The sequence below is a fragment of the Onychostruthus taczanowskii genome, unplaced genomic scaffold (assembly GCF_017590055.1).
Source record: "Onychostruthus taczanowskii isolate IOZ18803 unplaced genomic scaffold, ASM1759005v1 scaffold8, whole genome shotgun sequence".
In the NCBI taxonomy this organism is placed as follows: Eukaryota; Metazoa; Chordata; class Aves; order Passeriformes; family Passeridae; genus Onychostruthus; species Onychostruthus taczanowskii.
Genome location: NW_024505892.1, coordinates 11585016 through 11597571, shown reverse-complemented (window position 1 = coordinate 11597571; position 12556 = coordinate 11585016). Strand labels below are relative to the sequence as shown.

Genomic DNA, 12556 nt, shown 5'->3' with positions numbered 1-12556 from the left:
ATGGGGATGAGAAGTAGAAAAAACCAGGATGAAGCTTAATGGAAACAGATGTCAGGTATTTAATTTCATCATTTCATAAGAAATAATGAACTATGAAAATGTATATGCAGGTCCAGAAAGCTTTCTAATAGAGGGGAAGCCTTGGAATAATTGACAGAGTCTCTCTGTCATGGCTGTGGTGTGTCTATCACAGGAGGTCTTCAGAAAGAGCTTAGATAAACAGCTAATAGGAAGGTCATTAAGAGATCTGCCATGGACTTTGCTGAGGCTTCTTCTAGCTATGAGGTGCCGTCTTAGTGTGCAGTGCTTGACCTCCTCAGTATCTGCTGCAGGGTGAGCAGTATTTTAGGTTGACCAATGCAGTGAAAAATCTCTGTAGATGTGGGAAAAACTACTGGATCACTTGCACATGACAAGGTACAGGTCCTTAGAAGAAAAGGTGTCTAGGAATTCCTACTGTATGTGACTGTTAAGGATGGATGAGCTCGGAGAAAATGGTGTTCACTGTTGAAAGAATAATAGCTCTCATTTCTCATCGGGTTAACATTTGAATTTTTTGACTTGTTTTTCCTCACAGGAGATCCTCTTACTCAAAGGTGACGGTGAAGTTAAGCTGAACATGGCCATTGGGAAAGGAGAACAGGCACTTAAAAGCAGCAATGAGGAAGGACAAAAAGTGATACAAACTGAGCTTCAGACGCTGAAGGATGTATGGAATGACGTCATCAGTACCTCAGTGAACTGGCAGAGGTAAGAATCCCTGGAAAAGACAGGTCAGACCCTGCCATCTTTGCTTATGAGAGTGGTGCCTTACGGCATGTAGAAGTACATTCATTCATCACTGGTATGTGAAGGAGAGTTTGCATTATCAGAGACAACCAAAATTGCCTGTAAAAAATACACAAAATTGCCTGTAAAAAAAAGATGAGTTGACCCTATCAGATGAATCAAATTTCATATGAGATGGTACTTCACATTGATTTAAAAATTAATAAAAGTCATACCAATTCATACAGAGAAAAATCTAGAAAGCACTTTCTGAGTTTTTGAGCCTGTACATGGGCAGGACCAAGAACATGTGACAGATATTTATCTACCTTTTCCATACATAACCCAGGAAAGGTTTCTCAATTCTGTTTTTCATCATGTTTCTTCGATTAAAAAAAAAATCCTAATATCAACTCCAAATAATCTTTCTTGCATATTAAGCTGATTTCATCTCAACTTGTGTGGAAATGGAAAGTTTTTCTTATTGCCTGTGTGAGAAAACTTTATACATCTGAAAGCCTCCATCATCGCTGTTCTAGGCAGGCTTATGTTTCTCAGTTTCTCTGTGGTAATACTTTCTGGGTCTCTATCACACCTATTTTGTTATTCAAGAGATTGAAGACTATCACCAGTTTGTCTACATTTTTTCTTAAAACAATTTTTCTTAAAAACCTGAAAGTGGTGTCACTTTCTTAGCTGCACCACCATTGCAGTTGTTATAGTATGTAGAAAATTATAGTGGGCTGTCTTAACAATGTCCCTCAAATTTCATCCAATTTTTATCATAAAATATTTTTTAGATTAGGTTAGACCATGGCATTTTGAGGGAAAATCTTACCACACCCTTGTCTATCTGTAAGTCCAGTGAAATCAGAATTACATTCCTCAACATGAATCCCAAAGAGGTATGGTGATCTACTAGGAAAAGCAATATATAACAGAAGGGAATATATCTTATGAATTGTAAATGAGTCTATAGATAATGGGTTTGTTCTTTCAAAGCTTGCCAGAATATCTCTTAATTGACAGTAATTTCATAGGCTGCTGCATATTTTATTACTCTGATCATAAAAGAACTCCAGTAATGTTCCATATTTTACTTTGCTGAACGGACACTGAAATGTGCTTTTCATTAGTCTGAGGCAGATAGATTGCTCACGTAACCTGTAATAGGGAGGCAGCAATGTTGGTTGTACAAAGGGGCCCAAAAGCCACAGGAATTCTAAAATAACTTGGATGCAACTTGATATAGGAAACAAAAGCAGGATGAAGAAAAAGGGTATCTTCTAAACGTATTGTGCATGGCTACAGACAGTGTAATTACAGTATAAGCAGCCTCTTTTTCTTTTTTTTTTTTCCAAACTGTTTAAAAGTTCTCATCTGCACTTTGTTTCCTTTAATGTAAGCTGCCTAGATTCCATCATTAGCCAGTGGAATGACTATCTGGAAAGGAAAAACCAGCTGGAACAGTGGCTAGAAAATTTGGATCACAAAGTGGAACAGCCTTTAGAACCACAGATTGGTCTGAAGGAGAAGTTTGCTCAGCTGGACCATTTCCAGGCTATTGTTTCTGAGATAGAGGATCACTCAGGTGATTTACAGCAACTCATTGAAAAAGCTGTGGAACTATCTGAAAAAACGGGGGATGATTCCTTTGGAGATGCAGCTCAAGAAGAACTAAAAACACAGTTTAATGACATCACAACTGTAGCCAAGGTAAGATATGTATCTCCATTTCAAGTAAGCAAAATGTTTAGACAATTGTATATATAGCTAAAAACCTGAGTTTTTGTATTTTTCAGTAACTGAAGGATTGACTGTGAACAATCTTGCCTCTGGTATAGTTGAGTCTAATAAAAACTTTGTATATAATTTACTAAAATTTAATGGAATGCAAAAATGGTATTGAGAGTTGAAATTGCTGTGATTATGATTTTGGAAAAGTGAAGGCCATACATTTTGTTCCTAGTTCCTTATATACAAAACTATTTCTGATATTCTGACACACTTCTTTTCATCTAATTATTTTCATTCATTCCTAACATTTTTTTATTTTTTCTTTACCTAGAAAGGGAAGAATAAAATGCCTCCCTGAGCAGGAAACATATTGTCAAAAAGATAAATCCTATTGTCAAAAAGATTTATGCCCATATTTTGTGGTGTTTCAAACCACTAAGCACTGCTCATGCTATACAGGTATTCTGGTTGGTTTCTAAGGAAAGAGACGTGAGCTCACTGAGACCTTCTGCCAACCAGATCATGAGTGAAACACCTTGCCTCCACACTCCCCTTGTACTGGTGCTACATTTTGGTGTGAGCAATGTACACAGGGATGCATGGTTTCCTTTCCTAAGAGTCTTTTGCTCCCCTAGGAGGCTGTTTTGGTTAGAGTCAGGTACATGTGGACATTTTCTTAACCTGCTGCTGCATAAAATGAATTAAGGTATAAAGTTCTTCTTTGTTTAGCTACTAACTATCCATTGTCTAGTTGACAATGACACATTCATTGGGATTGTGATGATTATTTTCAGAGGGAACAGTGGGTCTTGTTAATCTAACTTTTTAATAGCATTTGTTGAGTGTTGAGTTACTCAAACTTTAAAATAACTGAGTTTAATTTGGAGGTGGTTTAGTTTGAAACTGGCTCCAAGACACTTCAATGTAGATTACAGCGTCTACACAGGGGGTAAAAATCTATTTGATTAGCTCATTTCACTTTTGGTTAGTTTTGATAAACATTCATTAGTGCTAACTCAAAATAATGTAGCAACAAATTTACTCAGTCAGACCAAAGGCAAACCTCAACGCCTGTACTCTTTCACTGTGTCACAGAAAGATAAACTATCCCCACTCTAAGCTTACATTGAAAGGCTAAGATGGAGCCAGGAAGCAGCTGCTTCAGGCAGCTGTGTCAGGGAAAGCATCCTCCAGGACTGCAGGGTAGGTGGCTGGGGACAGCCACCACTTCTGATGTGATGGTCAAAATAGGACTCAGCACCAAAAGATCATTTTGCACTTTTAGACAGCGGAAGTTTTTGTGTGTGGTTTTCCTGTGGGATGTCTCCATGTCTCTGCTTAGCTTTTGTGGAGACTTGGTGCTTCTAAGTAAGAGCTGTGTTTCTGGCAGCAATGTTGCACCCTGGGAGTGCTCATGGGTGATCTGCAAGGGCCTCTCCAGGGTGTATTGGGAAAAGCATGCCAGAGTGACACAGCTGCAGCATTGATATCTACTAAACCATACATTAGACTTTTTTAAGATATATTTTTGCATCCATTTTCAGAAGGCTTCTGCTCCAGCAGAAAATCCTTGTCCAGACCAACCCAAACCAAACCTTTCCCAGTGTTTCTCAGTCTCTGTTCTGATGCCACAAGCTATACCCTATTCACTATTCAAATGCATGCTACGGAGTCAAACCAGCACTGCATGCTTAAAGCCAGCATAGTATTTAAGTACTTTAATAGGATTTCTTTTTTTTTTTTTTCTTTCTTCTCTGATTGATAGGAGAAAATGAGGAAAGTGGAGGATATCGTGAAAGATCATTTGCTTTATCTGGATGCTGTGCATGAATTCACAGACTGGCTTCATTCTGCAAAGGAAGAGCTTCACCGCTGGTCAGATGCATCTGGAGATACACCAACTATACAGAAAAAGCTGGCCAAAATCAATGTAAGTGAGCATTCATGATTTCTTCTGCAATTCAGACCCTATGCTTTAAGAAAAACTCAGTCAAACAGTTGTGGGATCTTGCTTTTTTTTCTTTGAAATGGTGATTACATTTCAGTGAGATGAAAGCAAGCTTTCCAAGCTGTGCTTTGTTTTCGACTCCCTTCTCATATTAACAGATGGAGTAAAAGTATAATCAGACCTAAGTTAACCAGGGCACACATGGAAACAATTTGCAAGAGCGGAAGCCCAGTGGCATCACAGAAGAATGTGGCTTAGCTGATTAATGAATACTTCTCTTTCCTCATCCCTAAATATGCTTTCTCCATGAGCAGAATTGTCTAAATCAGAGACAACCTTTCCCGCTTTGCATGAAATGGAGTTGTGTAAAGTAGCACAAGGATTGCTCTCCTGAAACATGGTAGAAATATGTGAGTTGCCTCCCTGTGTATACTCTCCTTAGCCTAGAACCTATTCTTAGCTATTTGAGTGCTTAAGAAATTTGCATATTCCTGAATGCAACACTGAAGCAGGCTATGTGTTTTGCCCATGCCTGGTGTTTACATTCAGATATTCAAACTCTTCTCCTAAGCACGAGAGTGGCACAGCGAAGTTAAATGCTAGATGAAGATTCAGGATCTCCAAGATCAAATTACAGATTTTTGTACATTCTGGGGTAATTTTCAGTCTCCTTTGTGCTCAAACTCCTGATCTGTAAAACGGGAATGGGGGGAGTTAGCAGCATCTAGTTCATGAGATGAACAAGAGAAGAAATAACATGACTGTAGCATGCAGCGTTTGGGGTGATATTTACACATTTTCCAGTTTCTTAAACTGAAAGATTCCCTTGTATGAGATGTGTGATATTGAAATAAGGATGCTGTAGATAGATAGAATTTAGCTCTGAAAACAAAACCAAAACCGGATACTGAGAAAAAAACATGTTCAACCAATTCTGGCACATCACAGGTCACAAGCAGGCTGAAAACTGCAGTTCTGCTTCTGAGACTGCTGCGAGCAGCTACACACCAGCATTTCTTACGCAAGAGATCCCAACAAAATCTTTATGTTCCGCATCTCCTAAATAGTACTTTTCATATCTAAAACACGTTCATTCTTCCCGTCTTTCTCTCCAAAGCTGAAGACAGTTTCAGAACTGCTGTTTAATCCCCACAATTGGGGGATTGTTGATTGGGTTTTACTCCCCCGGTTCCCAGACCGCTGCCGTCAGGGAGCCGCGGCTCGGAGCGGTGCGGGCGCCGGGGACGGGACGGGAACGGGACGGGACGGGACGGGACGGGATGGGACGGGCCCCGCAGTCCGCAGCGGTGGCGCTGCGTGTTACCATGGCAATGTCGCCCCGCAGGAGCTGGTGGAGTCCCGGCAGAGCGGCGCGGGCCGGCTGAGCCGAGTGGAGGCGCTGGCTCCGGCCGCCAAGCGCGGCACGACGGCGGGCGGGTGCCAGCTGCTGGCGGCCGAGATGCAGGCGCTGCAGGCGGACTGGCGGCAGTGGGAGGAGAGCGCCCGGCGCAGCCAGGGCGGCCTGCGGGAGCTGCTCAGCCGGATGGCCCTGTCGGAGCGGGAGTTCGCGGCGCAGGCCGCGCGGCTGGAGGAGGCTGCGCAGCGGCTCGCAGGGCAGCTGGCCGCCTGGGCGCGGGGGCTGGCCCCCGCCGACAGCCGCAGCACGGACGCCGAGGTGGTGGACAGCTGGCGCAAGGAGAAAGTAAGGGCATGTCTCTTTTCCTAGCAGCATTTCCGCTGTAGATGTGTGGTCGCCGCGGGCAGGAAACTTCCGCCAAGCGGGACTGTCCAGTGCATCGTAAAATCAGTACTTGCGGAAGGTATTTCTGTGAAAGCCCGACTTTCCAAACTCTTTGTGTTACTGTGATCACAGCGAGCGGTGTTGGCAGAACACGTCCCTCCCCTTGGCCTCTGCTGTACCAGGCTTAGCAAACGCTGCCCGGATTTTGGGTGTTAAACCCAGGGCGTGCCAGCCAAGGAGCTGGCACACCGTCTCTGGGTGCGCTTCCAAGTTGCTCAGTGGTTCGAGCCAGAGTAGCATTTGATGGAGGAAATGCGAAGCTTTTCCTAAAAGCCAACTAAGAAACTGTGTCATTACAATTTGTCAGGAAGGTATTTGGCTTATACTTTCCTTTTCCTGAAATATCATCTATGTTATGCACGTTGAGATCTTGCCCAATAATAAAATAAACTAATCCGGAAATGGGTCTAATTCCTAATTGCTTTGCTTTGGAGTGCAGTAGAATTGAGAGAAATAGAGGTTGTTTCTGTTCCTGATTGTCTCCTAGCAAAAGATTCCCTATGTATATATATCACAGCCCCTCCGTGTAAATTTATGCGCATATTTGCAACAATCAAGATACATGTTTGTATCTCAACCACAATGAATCACAGATGCTGGTGAAAGATACAGAGTATTTCTGTTTCGGTATAGCCTTGTAGTAAAGCAGTTTCAGTAGAGGGGGAGAGGTGTGTATTGCCTACTTTCTGACCTCTTGACTGAAGTCATGTACAAAAAAGCCCCAGAACACCTTTTCTTTGAACTGAGATTATTCATCTTCTGCAGGGTCTGTGCCAAGTTATTTCTGTGGCTTCCTCTTTCACAGAATTCCTTGCATGGATTTATGAACCTGCATGCTTGAGTGCCGTTGTGGGTCTGTAGGAGTAACAAAGAGGGCATTAAGATGAAGCAAATAATTGTACAAATATGCAAAGTGTTCCATATATATGTGTTTTTAAAAAGGAAAGGAAGACATGGGATTGTTATCAACACAGCAGGCATTTTTTATTTCATAAATGGAGAAGGATTAAACTCAATGGATATTGCTTTTATTAGTAGTATGTATGATATGTATGTACTGTAGCTCTATATAAGAGCACTTTACTTAGATTAGACAGTTGTAAAGTTTGGCTGATGAGGAAGATGCAGGAGCATCTCATGACGTAACAATGCATAGCCCCACTAGGTAATTTTATTTACAGTTAGAAGAAATGTGACAGTAATATTCCCATTGTTGGACCCCAGGGAAAGGCCCTATTGTGAATGTAAAATAGCACTGCAGTTTCCTTTTCTCTTGTCTCGCAGCGATTCTGTTGCCATGTTAGCCAAGGCCACAAATTAAAAATGCATTTCCTAATTCGTAGAATTAGCAAGATCATTCTGCTACTCTCTTATACTGAAGCTCTGTTCCCTTAGGTATGTGCAGCATTAGAGCAACAGATTTTGCACTTGGAATTCAGCAAATTATTTTTATAATTGTCAGATTCAATATTAAATCCAACTGGCTGCAACAGTGATATCACTGTATGGAAAAATGCCATAGTTAAATTTACCCTGCTTTGCAAGTTATTGCTCCTGTTTGTTAGTAGTCTATGCCTAAGGCTGTATGTAATCAGAATAACCTTTTAGTAGTTTTTAAGGTAGGTTATTTAAGACTGAAAACTTGTGCTGTCTTAAGAGATGCTTTACATAAAAAAGGGTCTGTTAGCAATTCATTATGATGATTCCTGCCCTTGGCAATTTGTGGCATCCTGTGTTTAGGTAATGCCCATTGTAGTGTTATTTTTAATGCTTTTCAAAAGAGTGGTTTCAGTAGTTCAACTGTAAGTAAAGTAAGCAAAAAGTAGTTTAGGGGGGTTTTTTTCTAAGCATTATTGCTCTTACATAATTACTTAGTTCAAATGCTACTTTATATGGCATTGAAACAAGTGACTATTTCAAGTATCTGTTAATCATAATTGAAGAGATTTCTGATGTATGAGTGGCTCAATGAAGATAGTCCATAATATGATAATGAATAATGTAAACCAGGGGAGTCCTGAAAATCTGCTGCAGCAACATGTCATTTGTAGCTTTCCTGGACATTCAAATTTTGTGCAGAACTCTTTACAAAGTATATTTTTAATCATCCTATTTTTTAAAATTCTGAATATGTATGTATTATATATATAAATATATATATAGAAATATATATGTGTGCATATACACACACACACACACACACACACATACATATATATGCATCTTCAGAAATGTGTTTGGAGGGAATCTTTATCTCCCACTTCCAGGTCCTGTTCAAATCTGACATCAACTTCATATGATCTGTTTCTCAAGTTTTTATTGTAAGTTTCTTCCAGACTGGCACTTTAGCCAAATTATTCTATACATGCCAAATGCTCTGGTCTGCCTGCACTGCAGAACCTCTGCTGTTAGCCTGAGAGGAATGTCTGAAGAATTTAGTTCCTAGTGAGGCGAGGAGCCAAGTCTGCACAGCTCATTATGCTGGAGTAGCTGGCAGGATTCTGCAGTGGAGATGCTGTGGACATCATCAAGCACTGTTTTTGTCGGAGTATTTATCACACCTCTTCCTGTGACGCAAGCCAAGCCAACAAAATATCTTTTTTTGTTTTGTTGGCTTAACTGTCTCCAAGGCAAGAACTGTTCCAGTGCATCAATGACAGGCAGTAACCCAGTTACTCTGTCATGATTGTGAGCAGCTGTACTTTTAAATTATGAAGTCATATGTGAAAAGAGTTGAAACAAATCTGTTTAAAACTTTGTGCATAAATCAACTTTCTGGACACAGCTCAAAAAAATTTTAATTGAACCTGTTAAACTCAAGTCAACAGGATAATTATATTTATATAAACACATATAATTTGCTATTCTCCAAATGTATGTACTTTTATGTGTGTACAGCTAACTGACAATACTATTGCTCATTTATTATAATGAAATTAATATATTAAAATGGGCTTCAAGAACATTTTGAGCTAAGGAAGTTGAGGCATCCAGAAATTTGGTCTCTAGAAGCTCATAATTTCAAATAAGGTACTGTAGACTTGACTGCTAAAATAGTCTTGAAAGTAAACATATAGGTCTTAAATAAGTTAAATTAAAGTCTGATAAATTTTGATTAAAAGGTTGTGTTTTTTTTTTTTTATATATTTACTCACCAATATTTTTCATTTATTTTTTTTTTAACAGGAAACATTGGATGCTCTAGTAAAGTCTGAACAAATGACAGATGAGATCAAAACTCAGTTGAATGATCTGTGTAGATTTTCCAGGGATTTAAGTACTCATTCTTCAAAAGTTTCAGGGTTGATTAAGGAGTATAACAGGTACGCATTCGTCTTGTTTAGAGTTTATCTCGTGTGTGTGGTGGGGGGGGATGGTGAGCTGTCTTTAAGGGAACCATTAATTAGAATTTTAGAACTAGAAACAGACATATGCAATAGTTAGAATCATTATTTTGATTTTGGTATCAACAAAAGTGATTCAAAGTAGCAATTTGATTTTTTTGAATTTTTTTTTCTTAAAGCCAGGCTATGCCACTAAACTCAGCTGAAACTAAATATACATCTATAGCTGATGTATTATAGGAGTCCTTGTAAAAATGTGAGGTAGCAGTATGTCTTATTTGTCTGAAAGAAAACAAGCTGTACCAGCTAGTTCAGATATTTTTCTTGATTTTGTCCTTCATATTCTTCTTCTTTTTTTAGTTGGTTTATTGAAGTAGGAACTAGCTAGGGAAGGTAGCATTTGCTTGCTTCCTTTCTCTCAAGTCACTCTGAGTTACTTTGGAGTATGGCACCTGCATTTCAGACAGAAGGGTCTGTTCTTTTTTGCAGGAGATTACAGCTTCTGACTTCTGTAGCTGCAGGAGGATGTGATTACTCAGATTGATCCTTTATAACCTTGTGGACTTAACAGAGCCACAGAAGGCAGAATTTTATTTGCTGTAGTCCTGCGCCCTCTCCCTAGAGAGAGAAGGAGGCTTGCAGAATACATTGATGCTTAGGTGCACTGAGTCACTCTGTGGAAACACTTGTACCTGTCATATCTGTGACAGCTATGTCCCAATTTACATGCTTCACTTTTGAGAACTGAAAGCTTCTAATGGATTTCCTGGTGCCTCAGTTAAGTGCATAAATTTGGTAGGAGGAATCCAGGTTAACCTACCCTTACCATTGTGTTTCAGAGAATAAAATAATAGCATTGTCACCTAACAGAGTCCTGCCTTTCCTCCCTCCCTCCCTCCCTCCCTCGCTTTTTTTCTTCTTCCCTGATGTGATAAACCCAGCCTCTGCCTGCAAGCTTCAAAAGGATGTCAGAGCAAAGAGCAGATCTTGCAGCAAAGATTTCGGACGGCTTTCAGGGACTTTCAGCAGTGGCTGGTCAATGCAAGAGTCACCACTGCCAAGTGCTTTGACGTGCCTCAAAACATCAGTGAAGCTTCAGCAAGTCTGCAGAAAATACAGGTAACTTTATAGCAGTAAAATACTAGTCTAAGGGAGACCAAATCAATTTCATGTACAGCTCAGATTTATTTCTTTGATTAATTACTGCTTTTGTTAATGATGTTATTGTTAACACTAAAGGTGACTCATTGCCAAGAAATAAACACTTCATTCTTTTTTTCTATTTTGTTTAATTTAATTATTGGGCTACAGTTTGTAAGTAGTTATGTCTCACAATAGTTTTCCTTGCCTGTTTCTTTTTTACAATGGGAGAAAAATATGTTTTAGGTGGGAGAGTACTGTAAAATAAGAATGATACCAAAACCGAGTCTTAGTACCTGGAGTTATTTCACAATTAAGTGAATACTTTTCATCATGTATGAAAGTGGAGCCCTTATGGTACAAGAGTAGAGTTAAATTATATGCAGTGTGAGTTGGCATTTAAAAAGAATATTTCTACATAAAACTAAAAGAAGCCCAAACAATTCTGTGGAAAGGAATGACAGTTGAAAGTATATTTTAATAAACCAAATGAAAGAAAGTTCTTGAACATAGCTATAATTTTAACTAACAAAATGAGAATTATTTAATGAGGATGTTATACCTTTAGTTAGACAGTGTAACAGAAGAAATTCATAACTGTTTCTCAGAAAACACCAAAAGCAAAATCACCTCTTCCTCATTTTGGTATATTCTCTTTTGTTTGCTTAAAGAGTTTACTTAAAAGCCGAAATAATGCTGTCTTGATATATCAAATATTTGACTGCATTATATTGAGAATATCTTCAGAACAGGGAAAAGTCCTGGAAATTTTTTACATTAAATATAAATGTTTTAGGAAGGCTGGGGTTTTTTTCAACAGTGGGTTTCTTTTTTTTAAATCACTATAACTCTCTCATAATGTAAGGTCATACCTTGTTCTCCTTCTCTGTGAAAGCTCCATTAGGTGAAATAAACTTTTTTTGGACTGCTTTAGGACTTCTAAAGATGTCTTGCTAACCTGTATAAACCTAAAATTTTGTTGTTCTTGAAAGTTAACATTCTGTTAGCACATTTTACATTGTTAAATCACCAATATCTTTTATTTTAATATAGCCATAATTTATAGTCCAAGCATCTCAAAGTTAACAGACCCTTTGCATTCTCCACTAAGACCTCTAGTGTAACACAGAATCAGAACCTGACCTAATAATTTTGGTATCAAGCCTGTTACTCCTGAGCATGGGTGTAACTTAATGATTATGTGTATTACATAATCACCATAATAGCAGCTTAAAATATTTCCATATAAGACTACTAAATTTCTTTGAGTTCTTAATGCTTACAAAGTTTTTCAATAAGTTGCAAAGAGATTATCCCAATAAATTGGAATTTAATAATCTGTCTGTTTTTTTACATTTCTGTATAATTTTTGTACCTGCATTTTTCCACACACTTCTTACACACCAGCACTGTGCAAGATTTCTGTGAAGACCAATACTTCTAAACAGGGAAGGTAAATTAAGGATACAGAGGCATAAATCACACAGGTTGGACATTGGTCAGGTTGTGAGCAACAGCCCACACCACCACATGCTCATGGCAAGTCCAGCAGAGCTGGAGCTTGCCCGTGGGCAGGGGTTTGGTCCAGTGTGTGCCTCTGAGGGGGCCCCTGTGTTATCTCTGTTAGGATAATGGTTCCCTGAAATGAAACTTTTATCACTTTTTGTACTAGGGATATTTAAGGGAATATATTACCCAACTAAATCAGTAGTAACTGTCTCATGAAGTTCAGAAAATACAGGTAATCCTAGAGTCTTAATATATGTATTATACAGACACTTTCATTTCTGGATCAAGTGGCTGTTATCTGTAACTCCC

At 39.2% G+C, this 12556-nt stretch overlaps 1 protein-coding gene across 3 annotated transcripts in view; it reads left to right on the top strand.

The window, feature by feature from the left end:
* Positions 1-12556, top strand: part of SYNE1 (spectrin repeat containing nuclear envelope protein 1) — a 289742-nt gene that overhangs the window by 134968 nt on the left and 142218 nt on the right. For all 3 annotated transcript variants that reach the window (XM_041424009.1, XM_041424008.1, XM_041424007.1), the window contains exons 51-56: positions 578-750; positions 2175-2484; positions 4271-4435; positions 5799-6155; positions 9441-9577; positions 10540-10717. In XM_041424009.1, coding sequence (XP_041279943.1) covers positions 578-750; positions 2175-2484; positions 4271-4435; positions 5799-6155; positions 9441-9577; positions 10540-10717 — 1320 coding nt within the window. The remainder of the gene's footprint in view (positions 1-577; positions 751-2174; positions 2485-4270; positions 4436-5798; positions 6156-9440; positions 9578-10539; positions 10718-12556) is intronic.